General features: G+C 46.8%; 1 protein-coding gene across 7 annotated transcripts in view; it reads left to right on the top strand.

Annotated features, from left to right (window-relative positions):
- Positions 1-22,663, top strand: part of CCZ1 (CCZ1 homolog, vacuolar protein trafficking and biogenesis associated) — a 185,200-nt gene that overhangs the window by 155,118 nt on the left and 7,419 nt on the right. For all 7 annotated transcript variants that reach the window (XM_063934490.1, XM_063934487.1, XM_063934485.1 and 4 more), the window contains exons 13-15: positions 15,959-16,076; positions 19,032-19,190; positions 21,636-21,763. In XM_063934490.1, the coding sequence (XP_063790560.1) occupies positions 15,959-16,076; positions 19,032-19,190; positions 21,636-21,763 (405 nt within the window). The remainder of the gene's footprint in view (positions 1-15,958; positions 16,077-19,031; positions 19,191-21,635; positions 21,764-22,663) is intronic.

The following is a 22,663-nucleotide window of genomic DNA, read 5'->3' as shown; positions in this document are numbered from 1 at the left end:
GTTCAAAATGGAATCGCTCTGGGCGGTTATTGCAAGCCTGGAAGAGGGGGATTTTATGGTGTCACTGGACATCAAGGATGCTTACCTACATGTCCCCATTTACCCACCTCACCAGGAGTACCTCAGGTTTGTGGTACAGGACTGTCATTACCAATTCCAGACGTTGCCGTTTGGTCTGTCCACGGCACCGAGGGTATTTACCAAGATAATGGCCGAAATGATGATACTCCTTCGAAAGAAGGGCGTTATAATTATCCCGTACTTGGACGATCTCCTTATAAAGGCAAGGTCCAAGGAGCAGTTGTTAGTCGGAGTAGCACTATCTCGGGAAGTGCTACGACAGCACGGCTGGATTTTGAATATCCCAAAGTCGCAGCTGATTCCTACGACGCGTCTGCTGTTCTTGGGCATGATTCTGGACACAGAACAGAAGAAGGTGTTTCTTCCGGAGGAGAAAGCCCAGGAATTGTCATCTCTGGTCAGGGACCTCCTGAAACCAAAACAGGTGTCGGTGCATCACTGCACGCGAGTCCTGGGAAAGATGGTAGCTTCTTACGAAGCAATTCCCTTTGGCAGGTTCCATGCAACCGACAGGGCGGCACAAGAAGCAGGATGGCGATGGCAGAAGCCACAAGGATTCTTCGATGGGCGGAGAATCACGTGCTAGCACTGTCAGCGGTGTTCATTCCGGGAGTGGACAACTGGGAAGCAGACTTCCTCAGCAGGCACGACCTCCACCCGGGAGAGTGGGGACTTCATCCAGAAGTCTTCAAGCTGATTGTAAATCGTTGGGAAAGGCCACAGGTGGACATGATGGCGTCCCGCCTCAACAAAAAGCTAAAAAGATATTGCGCCAGGTCAGGGGACCCTCAGGCGATAGCTGTGGACGCTCTAGTGACACCGTGGGTGTACCAGTCGGTTTATGTGTTCCCTCTTCCTCTCATACCAAAGGTACTGAGGATAATAAGAAAGTGAGGAGTAAGAACTATACTCATCGTTCCGGATTGGCCAAGAAGAACTTGGTACCCGGAACTACAATAAATGATCTCAGAGGACCCTTGGCCTCTGCCGCTCCGACAGGACCTGCTACAGCAGGGGCCCTGTCTGTTCCAAGACTTACCGCGGCTGCGTTTGACGGCATGGCGGTTGAACGCCGGATCCTAATGGAAAAGTGCATTCCAGATGAAGTAATTCCTACGCTGATTAAAGCTAGGAAGGATGTGACAGCAAAACATTATCACCGCATATGGCGAAAATATGTTGCTTGGTGTGAGGCCAGGAAGGCCCCAACAGAGGAATTTCAGCTGGGTCGATTCCTGCACTCCCTACAGTCAGGAGTGACTATGGGCCTAAAATTGTGGTCCATTAAAGTCCAGATTTCGGCCCTGTCTATTTTCTTTCAAAAAGAACTGGCTTCACTGCCTGAAGTTCAGACGTTTGTTAAGGGAGTGCTGCATATTCAGCCCCCTTTTGTGCCTCCAGTGGCACCTGGGATCTCAACGTTGTGTTGGATTTCCTAAAATCACTTCAGACCGTGGAGTTGAAGTATCTCACGTGGAAGGTAGTCATGCTGTTGGCCTTGGCCTCAGCTAGGCGTGTGTCAGAATTGGCGGCTTTGTCCTGTAAAAGCCCATATCTGATTTTCCATATGGACAGGGCAGAATTGAGGACTCGTCCCCAATTTCTCCCAAAGGTGGTATCTGCGTTTCATTTGAACCAACCTATTGTGGTGCCTGCGGCTACTCGGGACTTGGAGGATTCCAAGTTGCTGGACGTAGTCCGGGCCCTGAAAATCTATGTTTCCAGGACGGCTAGAGTCAGGAAAACTGACTCGCTGTTTATCCTGCATGCACCCAACAAGCTGGGTGCTCCTGCTTCAAAGCAGACTATTGCTCGCTGGATCTGTAGCACGATTCAACTTGCACATTCTGCGGCTGGACTGCCGCATCCTAAATCAGTAAAAGCCCATTCCACGAGGAAGGTGGGCTCTTCTTGGGCGGCTGCCTGAGGGGTCTCGGCTTTACAACTTTGCCAAGCTGCTACTTGGTCGGGATCAAACACTTTTGCAAAATTCTACAAGTTTGATACCCTGGCTGAGGAGGACCTTGAGTTTGCTCATTCGGTGCTGCAGAGTCATCCGCACTCTCCCGCCTGTTTGAGAGCTTTGGTATAATCCCCATAGTCCTTACGGAGTACCCAGCATCCACTAGGACGTCAGAGAAAATAAGAATTTACTCACCGGTAATTCTATTTCTCGTAGTCCGTAGTGGATGCTGGGAGCCCGTCCCAAGTGCGGACTTTCTGCAATACATGTATATAGTTACTGCTTAACTATAGGGTTATTGTTATGAGCCATCTGTTGAATGAGGCTCAGTTGTTGTTCATACTGTTAACTGGGTATAGTTATCACAAGTTGTACGGTGTGATTGGTGTGGCTGGTATGAGTCTTACCCTGGATTCCAAATCCTTTCCTAGTAATGTCAGCTCTTCCAGGCACAGTTTCCCTAACTGAGGTCTGGAGGAGGGGCATAGAGGGAGGAGCCAGTGCACACCAGATATAGTACCTAATCTTTCTTTTAAGAGTGCCCAGTCTCCTGCGGAGCCCGTCTATTCCCCATGGTCCTTACGGAGTACCCAGCATCCACTACGGACTACGAGAAATAGAATTACCGGTGAGTAAATTCTTATTTTTCCATCCACTAGGGGTTACTGGCGTACTCTTGGGACATGGACGGGGCGTTAACAGGGATAGGCACATTTAAATATTGAAATTAGTAACTTTCCACTCCCTCCATACTCCCAAAGGTACCTCAGTGTTTTTTCTGTGCTCAGTCGGGATAGAGCACACGTGGAGAATTCTCCACTTTATTTCTATTTTTTACTTGTATTTTTTCATTTTTATTTTTTATACACAATCCCTTCCCAGCTTATAAAGAAGCTTGGGTCCGGGATTGTTGGTGCTGCTGCATGCAGCTATTGGCTTGTCGGCGCTCAAGAGAGGAGCACCGCCATAGACCAACTTTAGCTGAGCTGATTGCAGCCTGGGGCTGCAGAATGAGCTGGACAGAGCTTGAACAGAAGCCCCGTCCGCCTACTCCACCTTCAGGTAATGAGCATTGAAGCAGCTCTCACTGCCGCCGCTCACTTGCTGTGTATTGGGGGGGGGTGACGGGCGGTCAGCTCACGCTGCTGCCCGCCATCGGGGGTCTATTAAGTGTATTATGATTACATACTACTGCCTCCCTAGCGCTGGCTGCCAGCCACGCCAACCGCCCGCTTATCAGCGCCGCTCCACAGCCCAGCCGCGGACTTCCTAGCAGCCGCCGCTGGGCACACTTGGCCGCTCACCGGGTATTACACGGCCGCGGACAGCTTTCACGCTGCCGCGGCTCCCCTCTCCTTTCCAAACCGCGGACAGTTTTTGCTGCTGCCGCGGTCTGCAAGCAATGATCTCTGCCACACTGAAGGGGGGGGGGGGTAGATCGTGGGGGGAGGGGGGTTTAATCCCACAGCGGCACTGCAGCTAACAAAGGCTTATATGGGGAAATTATCCACTGTTCAAAATACAGGCAATCTATTGTATTTACATGTCACTTCAGTTATAAACAGTACCTGTTATAGGTGTTTATTTTTTTATTATTCATAGTATTTCATGTATATACATATATTTTGCTAAGCACATGGCTGGATGCCATTTTAACTCAACTTCCTGCTTCTTCTTGCAGGAAGTTTACTGTCCTACAACACTCGGCCACCGGAGGAGCAGGGGTGTTAGTAGGAATTCTGTACTACACAGGTTTCATGTCTTGTGTCCCATATGCACTGCACTTCGGGCTTATACACACTTTATTTATGTTTTTACTGAGTCGTAGGACTTGTCTGCCTTTGTCTACTTGTCTGTCTGTGTACATAATGAGTAAGGCTAATGCTAAATCAAAAAAGCAGCTTAGCTGCAAGGTCTGTGAGAGTGTGTTTCTTGATGGAACTACCACATGCACAGTATGTCTTACAAATACGGTTCCAAATGCGAACCCTTACCCTGATCCTCCATGGGCAATGCTGGCGGATGTAATGACTGGTTTACAATCGGAATTGGACACTTTATGAAAGGAGTGTGAGGTGGCTAGATCTGAGGCTAGGGCAATACCTCCTGAGAAACCAGAAGGGGCTCAGGAGATGTCTAGGACTTTGCAAGGGTTACAAAAGTCCAAGTCTAGCTCAATTCTGAAAAATAGTTATCATTTGTTTTATAACTTACCAGTTTCAGCTATGTTGCATTCTGACGATTCAATGCCAGACCTCATATTGCAAGAAGAACATGAGGATGGTGAATTGGACCAGGAGTCAAATAGTGAGGTTACTGATAGCCCGGCCATTGATAATCTCATCAGGGCAGTATGTCAGGTTCTAGATTTTACAGAGACTGAAGAACCTCTCTCAAATGATGAGGTGTTATTTGCTAAACGACAGAGAACTCCGGTGTGTTTTCCTTATTCAGATTCTCTTAATAAGCAGTTAACAGAGGCCGGTTTCTGTCTAGTTACCCGTTCACAGAGTCCATAATGTCTAAATGGGAAAATCCACCGGCTGTGGATTCTTCGGTGTCAAAACTTTCAAAAAAGTTAACCATTCCAGTACCAGCTGCTACGACGCTTAAAGACCCATCAGAGCGTAAGCTAGAAGCTATGCTAAAGTCAATGTATACAGCAGTAGGGGTGTTGCTTAGACCTTCTTTGGTGGGAGTTTGGGTGAATAAGGCTGTAATTGCATGGGCAACACAGCTCAGGTTGGCTCTACAAGAAGACCACCTTATACTTCTCGCTGATCACATCCGTGAATCTGCAGGGTATCTATGTACAGTGTCTATGGACGTCGGCCACTAGTTGCGGCACGACGTGCACTTAGGCTGCGTTCTTGGCAGGCGGAGGCAGAGTCCAAACGAGGAATAGAAGCGTTGCCTTACGCTGGCGAGATGTTGTTTGGTACTGAATTGGACAAATGGATTTCTCAGGCCACGGGGGTACAGTCTGTTTTCCTACCATTGCCTACACAGGTTCCTAAATGTAAATACTTTGGACCAGCGTTCAAATCCTTTAGACCTCAGTACTTTCGAGGCTGTGCTAGAGGAACAACCACACACGGCAGATGTGATAGAGGACGTGGTTTTCAACAAACCATTAACAGTCATCAGGACGCTAAGACCGCCGACAAGCTAGTGGCATGACTGGCTTCCAGCCCATCTCGGATGTTCAGTTGTGGGAGCACGCCTTCAGACGTTTAACTTGGCGTGATTTCAGACATCCACAGATGGGTGGATCCGCAAGTTAGTGTTCAACGGTTACAAAATAGAGTTCGATTGTCTTCCACCAATGCGATTTTTCAAGACAGGTCTGCCTGTGTCAGAAGACAAAAAGGCGGTTCTGCAGACCGCGATTCAGTCTCTCGTAGATTCAGCAGTTTTGATTCCGGTTCCAGTTCAACAACAAGGTCAGGGTTATTATTCCAGTCTTTTTGTAGTACCAAAGCCGGATGGCTGTCAGACCAATACTGAACCTAAAGGGGCTCAATCGGTACGTTGCTTATTACAGATTCAAGATGGAATCCCTGCGGTCAGTGATTGCAGGTTTGGAGCCACATGAATTCATGATTTCGCTGGATCTCAAGGATGCGTACTTACACATTCCAATTTGGCCATCGCATCAGGCGTACTTAAGGTTTGCAGTACAACATAACCATTATCAATTTCAGGCACTATCGTTTGGCCTCATCAGCGCCTCTGGAATTCACAAAGGTGATGTCTGTGATGATAGCTCATCTCAGATCCCTGGGAGTGATAATAGTTCCGTACTTAGACGATCTGCTCATCAAAGCTCCGTCTCAACAGACACTGCTTCAACATGCCTAACTAACGTACAATGTACTCGTTCAGCACGGTTGTATTGTCAACTTCAAGAAATCAAGCCTGATTCCATCGCAACAAATTCAATTCCTAGGAATGATTCTCGATACGGTGGATCAACGAATTTACCTGCCAGAACAGAGTATTCGTCATCTGGTACAGTTAGTGCTAAAACCACGGACAGTCTCTGTGCATTTGTGCATTCGACTGTTAGGAAAGATGGTGTCGTCTTTCCGAGCACTCCGGTTCTGAAGATTTCACTCTCGTCCTTTTCATCTGGATGTTCTCGCACAGTGGTCGGGCTCGCATCTACAAATTCATCAGTTGGAGCGGTTGTCTCCAAGGGCCAGAGTATCACTACTCTGGTGGCTCCAAGTTCACAATCTCACCACAGGAAAAAGGTTCGGAGTCTGGAACTGGATAATTCTGACGACAGACGCAAGTCTCAGAGGTTGGGGAGCAGTGGTCCAATTGTCAGCTTCAAGGTCTTTGGTCAGACCGAGAAAGATTACTGTCAATAAATGTCCTGGAACTCAGGGCAATTTACAACGTGCTGCGACAGGCAGTGCACATGCTTCAGTCTCAGACGGTCCAGGTCCAGTCAGACAACGCGACGGCAGTCGCATACATCAACAAACAAGGAGGAACTCGAAGATGCATGGCCATGCGGGAAGTTGCTCGAATCCTGAATTGGGCCGAGCATCACCAAGTGATATTGTTGGCAGTGTTTATTCCAGGAGTGGACAACTGGGAGGCGGATTATCTCAGCCGTTAGGATTTTCATCCAGGAGAATGGGCATTGAATCCAGAAGTGTTACAGATGTTGGTCCAGCGGTGGGGTTACCCACAGGTGGATCTAATGGCATCTCGCCAAAATCATCAGACACCCCAGTATGTGTCCAGAACAAGAGTTCCAAAGGCTGTAGCAGTGGATGCTCTCACAATCGCGTGGCCATACAGCCTCGTGTATCTGTTTCCACCATTTCCGCTGCTTCCTTGGTTGCTAAATCGGATCAAATGAGTCCACGACAGTCATACTAGTGGCGCCTCATTGGCCTCGGAGAGCGTGGTTCTCGTATCTCCGCGGTCTACTCGCAGACTATCCGTGGCCACTCCTGCTATGTCCAGATCTTCTGCAACAGGGTCCGTTTTTTTACCCCAATTTAGCGCGGCTGCGTTTGACGGGGTGGCTGTTGAAACCGCTCTCTTAAGACGAGAGGGCATTCCAGAATCCGTTATACCAACCATGTTACGTGCTAGGAAACCAGTTACAGCAGCTCATTACCACAGAATTTGGCTTGCTTATATAGGGTGGTGTGAAGCTCGGAAGTTTCTGACATCTTCTTTTAAGTTATCTCGTCTGTTGCTATTTTTACAGACTGGTTTAGATGGAGAATTACGTTTATCTACTTGCAAAGGCGTTTGGCCCTTTTGCCAGCAGTTCACACTTTCCTGCAAGGTGTCCTCAGAGTTCAACCTCCATTTATACCACCAACAGCGCCATGGGACTTGAATCTGGTTTTAGATTTTTTACAGTCTTCTATTTTTGAACCCTTAATAATAAGTTTCTCACTTGGAAAACAGTTTTCTTCTAGCCTTAGCTTCAGCAAGGCGTGTTTCAGAATTGGGTGCCTTGTCATGCAAGCCACCGTATCTTGTGTTTCATGATGATAGAGCGGAACTTCAGACGAATACCGCTTTCCTACCAAAGGTGGTATCTTCTTTTCACATCAATCAACCAATTGTAGTTCCTGTGTTATCAGAAGGTTCAGGAACTCCAGCTACTTTGGATGTGGTACACGTGCTACGCGTTTATGTGGCCCGAACATCAACAGTACGTAAAACGGATACATTGTTTGTTCTCTATGATGCAGTCAAAATGGGTTGTCCAGCTTCCAAGCAGACCTTATCCAGATGGATTTAATTGACCATACGTCAGGCTTACCTTTATGCTAGGCTACAACCGCCTACATCAGTTTCAGCTCATTCCACACGTTCTGTAGAAACGTTATGGGCAGCAGGTCGTGGAGCTTCTACAACGCAACTTTACAGTGCGGCTGCATGGTCATCAGTGCACACGTTTGTGCGTTTTTACAAATTTGATACGTTTGCGGCATCAACATCTAGCTTTGGCCATCTAGTGTTAAAGGTGCCAAACAGCTCTCCCGCCCAAGGGGGAAACTTTGGTACGCCCCAAGAGTACTCCAGTGACCCCTAGTGGAGGAAAAAGAAAATAGGATTTTGGTACTTACCAGATAAATCCTTTTCTTTGAATCCACAGGGGGCACTGGACGCCCGCCCAAAGCAATTTATACCTGTATTGTGGTAGGTTCAGTGGATCTTATGGTAACACATTTTCACCTACTTGTTCAAATGTTAAGGTGATATCTATTATTGTGCCAACTGTTTAGTTGTCCGTTACGTTATGTGTCAACTTATTGTTGTCCGTTATGTTCTAATGTTATATGTAATTCTCTTTTGTTCATCCTCTCTGTCGCTCCTGTTGGGCTCAGTAAAAAACACTGAGGTACCTTTGGGAGTATGGAGGGGTTGGAGAGTTGCTAATTTAAATATTTAAATGTGCCTATCCCTGCTAACGCCCCGTGCATATCCCAAGAGTACTCCAGTTCCCCCTGTGGATTCAAAAAAAAGGATTTATCTGGTAAGTACCAAAATCCTATTTTCCCTTTCCAGCTGAGGACAGGAAGGTATGGGAAAACCCCCCCTGTCAGTCGACACGTCTGTGTCCAGACTGTATAAGAAATTGGTGCTGCCGGTTCCAGGGGCTATATCCTGTAAAGAACCTGCTGACCGTAAAATTGAGACTACTCGAAAGGCAATTTATATGGCAGCGGGTGTAGCACAGCGCCCCACAATAGTTTGTGGGTGGATTTACAGGGCATTGGTTAAGTGGTCGGATTCTGTTATTGATGGTTTAGACTCTCTGCCCCGTGATGAGGTCATTACTCTGTTGCAACACATACAGAATGCTGCTAATTTTATGAGCGAGACTGTAAAGGAACTGTGTAAGATAAATGGGCGCACTACTGCTATGGCTGTTTCGGCTCTGTGGTTACGTCAATGGTCAGCGGACGCTGATTTCAAAAAGGGTGTAGAAAATCTTCCCTTTACAGGTGATGCCTTGTTTGGAGATTAATTAAATAAATGGATCTCTCAGGCAACGGCGGGTAAGTCTACCTATCTGCCGTTGGCTGCTCCGCCTGCAAGGCATTCTTACACAGGACCCTCCTTGCAGTCCTTTCGTGTGGCAAGGTTCAGAGGTAAAAAAAGAAATATAACCAGGCGCTAGTAAATCATCACCATGTCCTGGTGATCAAATATTAGTATTAAAAAATAAAAATTATTTTATATTTATGCTGCAGGAGAGAGCTTGACTTGGGGTAGAACAAGTCAAAAAGAACCGGCACTTGGAAATCCCAAGTACCAATAACCAGAGAACACTTAACAAATCCCCTCTTGCGCTATAAATGATATGGTATGGCTAAGAGTTCAATAAATCAAACTTGTTATTCCATATATTTTATATATTTTAATACATTAAAAAAAAATATATATATATATATATATATATATATATATATATATATAAATAGGCAAGAAGAGGCGGCACTCGGAGGCTTTAAAGAACAAATGGTGTATTCAACAAGGAACCAACGTTTCGGGGTCAGATGTACCCCTTTGTCAAGGTGAACAGTGACAAAGGGGTACATCTGACCCCGAAACGTTGGTTCCAGACGAGGCGGTCTCGGGCTGCGGGAACCGGCACCTGCGCTGGCGCCTGCTGTGCTGATTAATTACCCGACTTCCAAGCTCTGTGAGTCCACACCTCTACGTGCCGTCTGCAAGCACCACAGTCGCGGTCTCTCTCCTCCCGATTTTCGTCTGTCTGGAGACAGTGACGCAGGATAAAGCCCCCGTGAGAGGAGCGAAACGCGTCAGAAGCAGAACATTGGACCCCTGTACCAGCTTTGGAACCCAGAACCGCATTGCCATCCTGCGTCACTGTCTCCAGACAGACGAAAATCGGGAGGAGAGAGACCGCGACTGTGGTGCTTGCAGACGGCACATAGAGGTGTGGACTCACAGAGCTTGGAAGTCGGGTAATTAATCAGCACAGCAGGCGCCAGCGCAAGTGCCGGTTCCCGCAGCCCGAGACTGCCTCGTCTGTCATTGGGACTCTCCCGTGCTAATACTACAGGTGGAAGCCACACGTAAGGCTGCAGTGTGGAGCGGTTTCTTTTAACATTATTATTCTTCTTTGCTGAGCGGCAACTCATTGAGAAACTTGAATTACAAAGTAACTCTCAAGGATACTATTTGTTACATGGGTTCAAATTACAGATGGTATTTGACTTTTTGAATTCAAAATACGGACTGAGTTTTACCTTTATCATTAGAACATTATATTTTTCTGTGTACAGAGTATGCCTAGATCCACCTCCTTAGGAAGTTTATAATACTATATATGAATATACAGTGTTAGTGATTTTATTGACCGGTCAAGTTGTTTATCTGTGAAATATATATATATATATATATATATATATATATATATATATTATATATATATATAAATGGAGGTGGTGTTCGGCACTCTGTACTTGAAGGCTGAAAACTGCTCCGGTGCCCTGCCAGCTGAAGTCAGTATAAGGCAGGAAAAAACGGCTGGCACTCAGAGACTTGCAAAAACGACTCAGACTAAGTGGTTAAATGCCAACGTTTCAGGGGATAACCCTTTTATCAAGACTTGATAAAAGGGTTATCCCCTGAAACGTTGGCATTTAACCACTTAGTCTGAGTCGTTTTTGCAAGTCTCTGAGTGCCAGCCGTTTTTTCCTGCCTTATATATATATATATATATATATATATTTTTTTTTTATGTATTAAAATATATCAAATATATGGAATAACAAGTTTGATTTATTGAACTCTTAGCCATACCATATCATTTATAGCGCAAGAGGGGATTTGTTAAGTGTTCTAAGGTTCAGAGGTAGGGGCGTCTCCACCACTCCAAGAAGATCCCATGGTAAGTCCTGTAAACCTGCAGCTGCTGCTTCCCTGGACCAGACCGCCGGATCCCCTGCTGCTAAGCCCTCCGCGTGACGGTTGGCCCCAGCGGCAAGGCGACTTTCAAGTGGGTGCTCGCCTTCAACACTTCGCCCACGTGTGGGCGAAGTCCTGCCGGGATCCTTGGGAGAGGGAACTCATTTCCCAGGGATACCAGCTGGAATTTCAAGTACTCCCTCCTCACAGGTTCTTCAAGCCGGGCTTACCAGCTTTACCCGCAGCAAAAGTTACCTTGCAAGAGGCTATTCAAAGACTTTTGCAGACGGGGGTGGTGGTTCCAGTACCTCCTCCGTTACACGAAAGGGGTTTTTACTCCAGCTTTTTTGTCATTCCAAAACCAGGCAGTTCGGTGCGGCCCATCTTAAACCTGGAGTCTCTAAACCCGTATTTGCGGGGTGTTCAAATTCAAGATGAAATCCCTGCGGGCAGTGGTGTCCGGTCTGGAGGAGGGGGAATTCCTGGTCTCCTTAGCTGTCAAGGATGCTTACCTACACATTCCCATGTGGCCCCCTCATCAGGCTAACCTCAGGATCGCCATATTGGACAACCATTTTCAGTTTCAGGCCTTGCCCTTTGGCCTGTCCACAGCTCCGAGCGTCTTCACCAAGGCCATGGTGGAAGTGATGCTGCAACTGCGCATGATGGGAGTCAACATAGTCCCCTACTTGGATGATCTCCTGATAAAGGCTATGTCCAGGGAGCGTCTGTTGCACAGCATCGATTGGACGACTCGCCTACTTACGGATCGTGGGTGGATCCTAAATTTCCAGAAATCTCACCTGGAACTGACCCAACGTCTTCCGTTCCTGGGAATGATACTGGATACGGTGTTTCAAAAGGGGTTTCTTCCGATGGACAAGGCCCTGGCTATCCAGGCTATGGTTTGCTCGGTGCTCCTTCCTGCAAGGTATCCATACATCTTTGCATACACTTGCTGGGCAGGATGGTCGCTGCATACCAGGCAGTCCAATACGGCAGATTTCATGCCCGGCCATTTCAGCTGTATCTGCTGGACAAATGGTCAAGGTCTCACCTTCACATGCATCAGGAAGTGACCTTATCTCTAAAGGCCCGGATTTCTCTGTTATGGTGGTTACAAGTTCCTCATCTGGTGGAAGGCAGGAATTTCAATATCCACTCGTGGATTCTACTGACAACGGATGCCAGCCTCCAGGGTTGGGGAGCTGTGACCCAAGGGGCCCAGTTTCAGGGGATATGGTCAGTTCATTTCAGGAATCTGCTCTGGAACTCAGGGCAGTTTACAGTGCTCTTCTGCAAGCTTCCTATCTTCTGAAGGATCAGGCGATCCAGGTTCAATCGGCCTACATAGACAAGGGGGAACAAGAAGCAGAGCTGCGATGCAAGAGGTGTCAAAAATCCTCATCTGGGCAGAGGCCAACGCAAGGGCCATCTCAGCCATATTCATTCCGGGAGTGGACAACTGGGAAGCAGACTTCCTCAGCAGGCATGATCTCCATCCGGCTGAATGGAGCCTACATCCCCAGGTGTTTCAACAGTGAATTCACTGATGGGGCTGTCCAAAGATAGATCTGATGCCTTCTCGTCTCAATAAGAAGCTATGCCGTTACTGTTCCAGAACGAGGGATCCGCAGGCTGTAGCAGTGGACGCGCTGACGACACCTTGGACGTTCCAGTTTGTGTACCTGTTCCCTCCTCTACCGCTAATCCCAAGGGTTCTAAAAAGACTAAGAAGGGAAAGCGTTCAAGAAATCCTAATTGCCTCGGATTGGCCTTGACGGGCGTGGTACTCGGACCTCCTAACCTTAGCTCTGGAGGATCCTTGAGCTCTGCCGCTACAAAAGGATCTTCTTCAACAAGGTCCGTTCGTCTACCCAGAGTTACAGCGGCTACGTTTGACGGCTTGGAAGTTGAGAAAAGGTCTTCCCTCCAGAGTCATTTCCACCATGGTCCAGGCAAGGAAGATGGTTGCGTCAAAACATTACCATCGTTTCTAGAAAAGGTATGTTTCCTGGTGTCAGGATAGAAAGGTTTCTCTCGTGGAATTTCGCATTGGTCGTTTTCTACTTTTCCTGCAAGCGGGAGTGGATATGGGCCTACGGTTGGGCTCCATCAAAGTTCAGATTTCGGCGCTCTCTATTTTCTTCCAGAAACAGCTTGCCTTGTTGCTAGAAGTACAGACTTCCCTAAAGGGAGTTCTTCATATGCAACCGCCCTTTGTACCTCCCACGGCTTCATGGGACCTCATTGTGGTTCTGTCCTTTCTCCAATCGGACTGGTTTAAACCCTTACATAGGGTTGAGTTAAACTTTCTCACCTGGAAGACGGTGATGTTATTGTGCGTTGGCGTCTGCCAGACGTGTCTCCGAATTGGGGGCATTATCCTGCAAGAGCCCTTATTTGATATTTCATGAAGACAGGGCGGAACTTCGGACCCGTCCTCAGTTTTTGCCGAAAGTGGTGTCAGCTTTTCATGTGAATCAGCCTCTTGTGGTTCCAGTATTGTCTGACGCTTCCGTTGGTCCTGAGTCCTTTGATGTGGTCAGAGCTCTGAAGATTTATGTCAAAAGGACGGCCCGTCATCAGAAATCTGACACGCTGTTTGTCCTTTATGATGCCTCCAAGTTTGGTCGGCCAGCTTCTAAGCAATCTATTGCTCGCTGGCTCCGGGTGACCATTCAACAGGCCTATACTTCGGCGGCTCTGCCCTTGATGACGTCTATTCAGACTCGCTCGACGAGGTCGGTAGGATCGTTCTGGGGTGGCTGTCCGGGGTGTATCGGCCCTGCAATTGTGTCATGCTGCGACTTGGTCTGGTTCAAACACGTTTGTTAAATTCTATAGGTTCGATACCTTGGCCAAGGATGACCTTCAGTTTGGTCAGGCGGTTTTACAGGGGTCTGTCTCAGCATTCTCCCACCCGTTTAGTACCATGGGAATGTCCCAAAGTACAGAACCCCAGTATCCACTAGGACGTAAGAGAAAACAGGAATTTAATACCTACCGGTAATTCCTTTTCTCCTAGTCCGTAGTGGATTCTGGGCACCCGCCTCAGTGCTTCAATTCCTGCTTACCTGTGTAAGTGATTGGTTGGACCAACGTTGCGGTCCCGTTCTGTTGTCAGGTTAGCTGTGCTATCCTCTGTTTTGGTTAGCGCCCTCCTTATGGTTATGGTTGTGTGTTGGCTTGTTGCCTCACCGCTGTTGTATTTATTCCTTCTCTCGTGGTATGTCTGTCTCCACGTGCACAGTTTTCCTAGACTGAGTCTAATAGGAGGGGCATAGAGGGGAGGACCCAGCAAACACACACACACACACTAAAAAGTTTTAAAGTGCCAGGCTCCAGTGGACCCGATCTATACCCCATGGTACTAAAGTACAGAACCCCAGTATCCACTATGGACTACGAGAAAAGGAAATACTGGTAGGTATTAAATTCCTATTTTTACTGTCCAATTTTGACACACCAGTAGTGAACCAAATTGGGTGATATAGGTATATTTAGTCCTTGTATCCAAGTGACCAGATCAGTTTTGCAGGTCAATCTTATTCCCTGCGGAGTGTGCAAACTCGTACCCTCTTCATGCCTGACTCACAAAGTGTTTGCTTGCAGACCTATGGGGCTGCAAACAAAATTTTGCGAGTTGGCGGTACAGTAAGTACGGTATAGGGCCTGCACTTACTCGCACCAACGAAAACATTGTAGGGAATAGGGTTGACCCACTGGAGTCTTTGTGGCCCATCAGTGCTGTTGGGGGATGAAAGCATACCTTGTCCATTACAGCCAATTTGCAGTCATTGTGACTGTGTTTAGGCCACACACGCTGTGTAATAATCCATTTGACCAATATTCACTGTAATTTTGCGGGCTGTGTTCCTAGCCTCAGAAAATGAAAGCAAATGTGTTATTGGTTTCTAAGGTTTCCATCATAATTGTTCGCATTGCATCATTTATCACATAACCCCTACTTACTTAGATATAAACTGTACTACATGAGTGTACCCAGAGGTTAAAAAGTGAGTCGGAACAGGGCGGAACTGCGTCCCGCCAGTTCCATTTGGAGACCGAATGCAGTTCCGCCTCCACCGGCTCACCTAACCTAGGGAAATGTCGGGCGCCCGCTTAGACTGTGTTACCAGCGGGCGCCGGCTCTTTCCCCATAAGCGGAAGGTGCTCCGGCTTCCAGCTCAGGCAGTGTGTGGCTGGGCGGTGCTATGGAAGAGACGTCATGACGTCTCTCCCATAGCTGCAAGGAGCGGGCGCCAGACGGAGGCTGCGGTCCGGAAGTTGGAGCGGGGCTGGTGAGTTTTTTTTTTTTTTTTTGTGTGTAAGCACAAAGCAGCGCTACTAGAGGGGGGAACTGGGGGCGTAACTACTGGGGGCACACCAACTGGGGCATAAGTACAGGGGCAATACTAATGAGAGCATTGCATAGGGGGCACTTAATAAGGGGCATCACTCCTGGGGACATAAGCCCACAGTAGTAGCACCCCAAATACACATAATGCTGTGGGCATTATGTGTATTTGGGGTGCTACTACTGTGGGCTTTGTGTATAAGGGGCACTAATGTGTGTCATAACATGAATAAGGGACACTACTATGTGGTGTAATGTGAATAAGATTGTGCTACTCTGCAGCGTAATTTGAATTGGGGATACTATTGGGTGATCATGCCCCTTTTTGCGGCACGCACCTATGGTGCACGCAATCACATTATTTCACAAATGGGGGGGGGGGGGGAGAGTTCCACCTCCTCCTCTCTAGGACCACTTTAAGCACAGAGTGTTCAAAGCCAAACTGGAAGCATTAAATAGACCCAAGCTTGTAAAACAGAAAGACAAATGACCAATAAGCAGGTGTGAAAGGATGAGATATATTGAATACAGCATACTGTAATGCATGGTGAGAGAAATTTGTGAGTGTAGGATTATTATTATTATTATTATTGTTATTATTGTATGCTAATATGCTTTTGTACTAATTTTAGCATCGGTGCAGTTAACACCGGATTTCTGTAGAAAACTGGACAGTCTCATAGGACCTCAACTTACAGTGTTAGCGTCGGACATCTGTGAACAGTATAACATCAACAGAAGAATATCTGGGTATGTAGAACTGCTTGGTTATTTTGTCTTAATGTCTTATCCTGAGTCTTTAAGCGCTGTATCTCATACATTTCAGGATTGCAGCTTGTAGATTAAGGATATATTCCGGCTCATGCCAATTTCTTCTGTAGAAGAGAAGTATTGCAGATTTGTCCAGTGATTCGTTTTATTTTTATACAATGCAAGTGGACCAAGCCTGTTGCAGAACATGATAGTTATATCATCTACAATGAGCCTTCTCGTCATGTGACAGGGATACAAGCATTTACACTGCAGTACATGGGGGTCTATTTACTAAGCCTTGGAGAGAGATATAGTGTAGGGAGAAAGTTCCAGACAATCAGCTCCTAACTTGCATGTGGCAGGCTGTGTTTGAAAGATCACAGTTATGAGCTGATTACTTTACCTCTATCCACTTTATCCCTCTCCAAAGCTTAGTAAATAGACCCCATGATCTACTTACATGGACCCTCAACCCCTCTTCCTCTGTTGGCACAGTAGGGGGTCTCTTAGACTCTGCAGACTCCATGACATGTTGGTGATGTGACAATCATACCACAACTACCAGAAAAGGATACTTTATTAAACTCTTACAGATTGTTTTTGACTCCCCTTTGGTTTCTAAATTCATTGGGTCATGTATGGTGGGACCGCCCTATGGTTCCTTGTTCATGGATCTCCACTTACAGCTTTTTAGTTATCAGAATTCCTGGAAAGCTTTATTATACTGTTAACGATATGGAGGCTACAATGCTTGGTTTTCGCCTACCGTACAATTTACTTTAAAATCCAGGATGATCCAAACCATGAAAAAGTTGATCTGCTCTGGCTTATGTCCCCCAAACATCAGTATCCGTGATTCCCTATCTGCTAATCGGCAATCCGTCAGGGAAATTCAGCATGTTAAGAATGGCCCGATTTCCCTGACCTCAGCCAAAGAATCTCAGGATCTGGGAATCTGAATTATTAAACATGTTTAATATTCCCATTTCTCTGATCCAGCTGTCATGGGATCGAAACAATGCAGCATTCTGTGTTAGTCTGAACTATTAATTTTACCTCCAGTGAGCAGAAGCTACTTGTGATCTCTGTTTATAAGAGGACTGGCATGGTGTGACAAATGGGTTTAAAAAGGGTTAATGAAAACAAAGCCACATAGTCTGTCTAAAAATTACTAAAATCTCCCAAAATTATCTGTCCTCAACTCTGCAGCTAGGCTCATCTTCCTCTCCCGCCGCTCCACTTCTGCCACTCCCCTTCAACAAAATCTACACTGGCTCCCATTCCCCTACAGAATCCTCTTCAAACTCCTCACCCTCACATACAAGGCCATCTCTAATTCCACTGCTCCCTACATCTCCAACCTCCTCTCCCTTCATACTCCCTCCCGCCCACTACGGTCGGCTGATGACCGTCTCCTCTCCTCTGCCTTGGTCACTGCTTCCCATGCATGAGTTCAGGATTTTGCCCGTGCTGCACCCCTTCAGTGGAATGCGCTCCCCCGCTCCATTAGACTCTCCCCGACCTTGCAAAGCTTCAAACGGGCATTGAAAACCCACCTATTCATCAAAGCGTACCCCTCCAATGCATAACCTAGTCCTTAGGCTGCTCCTCCATCCCCCTGCCCCATGCCTTGGACATCTCTGCTTTGCTCGCATACCACCATCAGGCTTCTACCTGCTTGCACCTCATGTCATCTGTCTGTTGCCCCTCCCCACTAGATTGGTAGCTCTTCAGAGCAGGGCCCTCTTTCCTCTTGTCTAAACCCTCTTCTTGACACATTTCACTCAGCGACCATCTTTACCTGCTTTCTCTCCTGCTGGTAAAGGCTCATCTCTATCTATGGCCGCCAGCCCCAAGTAGTACAATGATTACTCCTTCGCTACTTACATCTAAGCTGTATTATGTTTTGAGAATTGTGGTGCTCTTTGTTACCTGCACTCCATTTTTGTTATTTATTTACTGTTATGCTAAGTTTTGTCTCCCTGTACTGTCCTTTGTACGGCGCTGCGAAACACTTGTGGCGCCCTATAAATAAAATGTAATAATAATAAAATTTCACACTCTATTAAACACCCAGTTCTACCACCAGTTAGAAGTAATTATAAAACTGACACTTAAGAAGTATTCAATTACTCTGTGCAGTGGCGCACTAAAGGGGGGATTTCTGAGTACCCAGAAGAATTTGCAGCTTCCCAACCAGCTGTGCGGTGTGACTTTGCACTTTTTCCCATTCATCACTGACCAGAGCCTTATTAAGAGGGGGTGGGGGGGAGGTGCCCAGGGGGAGAGTAACCCTGAGCTCCTCTGTCTTAAGGGGCATCTCGGCCGAATCTGCTCTGGTGCTGTCTCTCCTCTCCAGCCTCCGCCGCCAGCAGCAGCCCTCCTAACAACAGCGGAGGCTGGAGATTGCTTGAATCAGTCCCCGTGGCCGCGCTGCTTGAAAGGAGGGGGAAGGGAGGTGCTGCATAGCCGCCGGCATGCCGCATGGGACTCACTGCACTTCTCCCTCGGCATCATGGAAACCTCCCTCCCCAGAAGCCTGGAGTCTTCTCTCCCCCCTGCAGCATGGGTCCCTACCCCCGACAGCTCTTGTTGCTGCGCTGGTCAGGTGAGTTGGCTGGGGGGTGGAGGGAAGGAGGGCGAGAGGCTCTGCCTCTGACTGGACCAACATGTAATATGTGGAACTGAACTTTCTGTATCAAACTGCTGTTTTCTTTACATTGTGAGCTGGGCTTACTAACCTCATTTGTTTGTTAATGCCCTATTTATGTATTATTACAGTATTTTGTTCCCAACTGTACAGCGCTACAGAATATGCTAGGAACTGTGTAAACAACTCTTAACTTTTATTGCAGTATCTGTGCAGACCATAAATTAGATACCACCATTGTGAGTAAGCCATTGTTACACTATATGATGCAGAGCGCTGACCAAAGATATTTTCATTTGCAGGTCTGAGAAAGAGCCTCAGTTTAAGTTTATTTATTTCAACCATATGAACCTAGCGGAGAAAAGTACGATACACCTCAAGAAAACACCCAGTGTATCCCTTACCTCTGTACAGCCGGAACTCCTGAAGATTCTTGGAGACATAAACAGTGATTTTACAAGGTGTGTTGATGCTGTGGAACTTACCTCTTTGCTTGTAAATGTTTAATACATATGTTACACTAAAATACACTATCCCTGGTGATTTGAAGTGCAGACTTGCTGTTAGGCAGAGCCAGGGGCGTATCTACCCATTGGCCAGGATGGCACTCGCCAGGGGCGCCAGCCAAGCAGGGGGTGCCGCCCGACAGTGCCACCCTTGGCCAATGGGTGGAATCCCTTAAGCCGTAGTGTCTGGCAATATCTGCTGTGCCGAGCTGCCTGTGCATTGCCTGGGATGGAGGGTGGAGGATTGCTCAGGAGGCAGGAGCTGGTGCCGGTGTCCAGCACCGCAACGCACTACAGAGAAAACACTGAAAATAAATTACAACTCCCAGCAACCCTTGCTGTCGGGAGCTCCCGGCGGCAAGGGCTGCTGGGAGCTGTAGTTTATTTTCAGTTTTTTCACGTCGCGTAGTTTGGTGCGGTGCCGGACACCGGCGCCAGCTCCTGCCTGCTGAGCGATCCTCCACCCTCCATCCCAGGCAGCTCGGCACAGCAGGTATTGCCAGACTCTGTGGCTATCTGCTGGGATGTTGTGGGGTGGGGATTAGGGCTATGTGCTGTGTGGGGAGGTTATGTAGGTGCTGGGAGTGGGGGAGACTACTGCTATGTGCTAAGGGCGGACTACATCTATGTGCTGGGATGGGGACTATGGCTATGTGCTTGGGGAAGTGAAGGGCTATGTGCAGGGAGGGGGACTATGGCTCTATGCTGGCAGGAAACTATTGTTATGTGATGGGAGGGGGATGGGGACTGTTGTATGACTGTGTTGGGAGAGGTGGAGACTACGGCTATTGCTTGTGGAGGTGGGGGCTATGGCTATTTACTGGGAGGGGACTATGGCTATGTGCTGGGAGGGGGATGGGGACTATGACTATATGACTGTGGGGGTATGTGTATCTGGCAACGTGGGGGCATATCTGGCACTGTGGGGGCATATGTGTGTCTGGCACTGTGGGGTCATGTGTATATGGCAATGTGGAATCATATGTGTATCTGGCACTGTGGGTGCATATCTAGCATCGTGGGAGCATATCTGGCACTATTGGGGGCATATGTGTATCTGGCACTATTGGGGGCATATGTGTATCTGGCACTGCACTATTTGGGTCATGTGTATCACGGCACCATTTTCATTGGCCACGCCCCATGTGGTGTGGCCACACCCATTTTTGGGGCGAAGGCATGCGAATACAGTACCACTAAGACTTTTTTCTACTTGCACCACTGGGTAGTGCGCTGCACTGCACTTCTTTGCACTACTATTTGATTATACTACCCGGCCTTTGGTGGCATTGCCTCCTCAGCCAGGCCAGGCACTGCTGATGTCTCCTCAGTGTTATAAGAATTACTGTGTGGGCATAATGTCTAAAGGAAACTGCTACTGTGTGGGCATAATGTGAATAAGGGTTAGTACTGTGTAGCGTAATTTGAATTGGGGGATCTATTGTATGGTCATGCCCCTTTCCCACAAGATCATGTCCCTTTTTTGCACATGCACCTCCCCTATTCCAAATATGGGGAGCGCCAGTCCCTTACTTTGCCAGAGGCGCCTGGACCCCTAGATACACACCTGGGCAGAACTGAGCAGTGATGAAACGTTGAAATGGATCTGATTATTCCAAATTCTTTTGTCCCTCTCACCATACTTCCCTGAGTCCTGAGAACAGGGGTGTATTTATAAAGCCGCTGATTTTAGCACAAAATTTAAACCAGCACTAATAAGTGCAAAGCCCAGAGTGTCTTGCACTTTAATTGGCTTGATCAATGGCGGTATTGACTTATATTTATGAAACATTAGTGCTGCTTTAAAATTTTTACCACCAGCTATTAGTGCTCCTCCACTGCTGCTTAGTGGTGTTGAGTTTTTTTTATAAAGTTTCCAAGACCTTTACAATGTACATTTACTACGAATAATAGACTTTAGTTTGTAGTTTATATTGTTCTAAATGGCCTATACAGGTTGAGTATCCCTTATCCAAAATGCTTGGGACCAGAGGTATTTTGGATATCGGATTTTTCCGTATTTTGGAATAATTGCATACCATAGTGAGATATCATGGTGATGGGACCTAAATCTAAGCACAGAATGCATTTGATTCATATACACCTTATACACACAGCCTGAAGGTCATTTTAGCCAATATTTTTTATAACTTTGTGCATTAAACAAAGTGTGTCTACATTCACACAATTAATTTATGTTTCTTATACACCTTATATACACAGCCTGAAGGTCATTTATTACAATATTTTTAATAACTTTGTGTATTAAACAAAGTTTGTGTACATTGAGTCATCAAAAAACAAAGGTTTCACTATCTCACTCTCACTCAAAAAAGTCCGTATATCGGAATATTTGGATATGGGATACTCAACCTGTATTCTAAAACCATGCTTTTTCAGAGTTGATGAAGATGAAGAAATCATTGTAAAAGCAATGAGCGATTACTGGATCGTAGGAAAAAAGTCTGACCAGCGGGAACTGTATGTCATCCTAAACCAGAAAAATTCCAATCTAATTGAAGTAAATGGTGAGCATGAGATGTGTCTGAATTTTCCTGGTGTCCTACGGTGCTATTTATTTTCAGTGCCAGAACCCTAGCACACAAAGTGAAGTATTGTAGTACACACTGCCTGGGGAGGGGACCAGAGTAATAGATTCCAGGGAGCTGGATATCATTGATCTAAATTATAACAAATGTAAGACTCATCTAAGTATTTTGTTGACATTAATACATACATAATATGCGTCTGTTACTTTACAAAAACTCTGGATTTACCCTATTACTTGTATTTAGATGCGTTCGACAAGGCAGAATCCCCTATTGCATTATTGATCAAAATTGAGTAAGGCTCGGCACATACTTGGCTAACGGTTCGGCCGATCCAGCGACCGATCTAACAGTTGGTAAGGTTTATGCACAAATGATCTTGTGTATACACGCTTAACAATCCGCTGCTTGAAATGCCTGGCCACAGGATTCGAAAGTGACATCACTGTCTGCGGTTCCTGCGGCTGGCATATGGGTTTGTCAGCTGCCATCTGTACACAGTTAGATGTACCATTATATTGGCTGTGCTGCACGGCCAACCTGATATGTCTGTGAACAACGTCGTTCATGGACCTATCCGCAGACGATATATCGTTCAGCGAATCGCCAAAATGATATATCGGCAAGTATGTACCCAGCATTAGCATAGACAAGCACGAGAGTAAGTGGACCAAACTAGAACATCCTGTAACTAATTAGATCATTTGACTATCAACAACAGTACAGAGTAGATCAGCTAGCTCCAGTTGTGTACCTGACATCTGATCTCCTCTATTTCTCTCTCTCTCTGGTATTTTCAGCATTTCTGTGGAAATACGTGATCTGGAGCAGTTTCTGCCACTGCTTCTGTTGAGCTTTGACAATACATTTGAGTACACA

Source organism: Pseudophryne corroboree, chromosome 7, assembly GCF_028390025.1.
Source record: "Pseudophryne corroboree isolate aPseCor3 chromosome 7, aPseCor3.hap2, whole genome shotgun sequence".
NCBI lineage: Eukaryota > Metazoa > Chordata > Amphibia > Anura > Myobatrachidae > Pseudophryne > Pseudophryne corroboree.
Note: the sequence above shows the minus strand (reverse complement) of the source record. Positions and strands in the feature narration are given on the sequence as shown.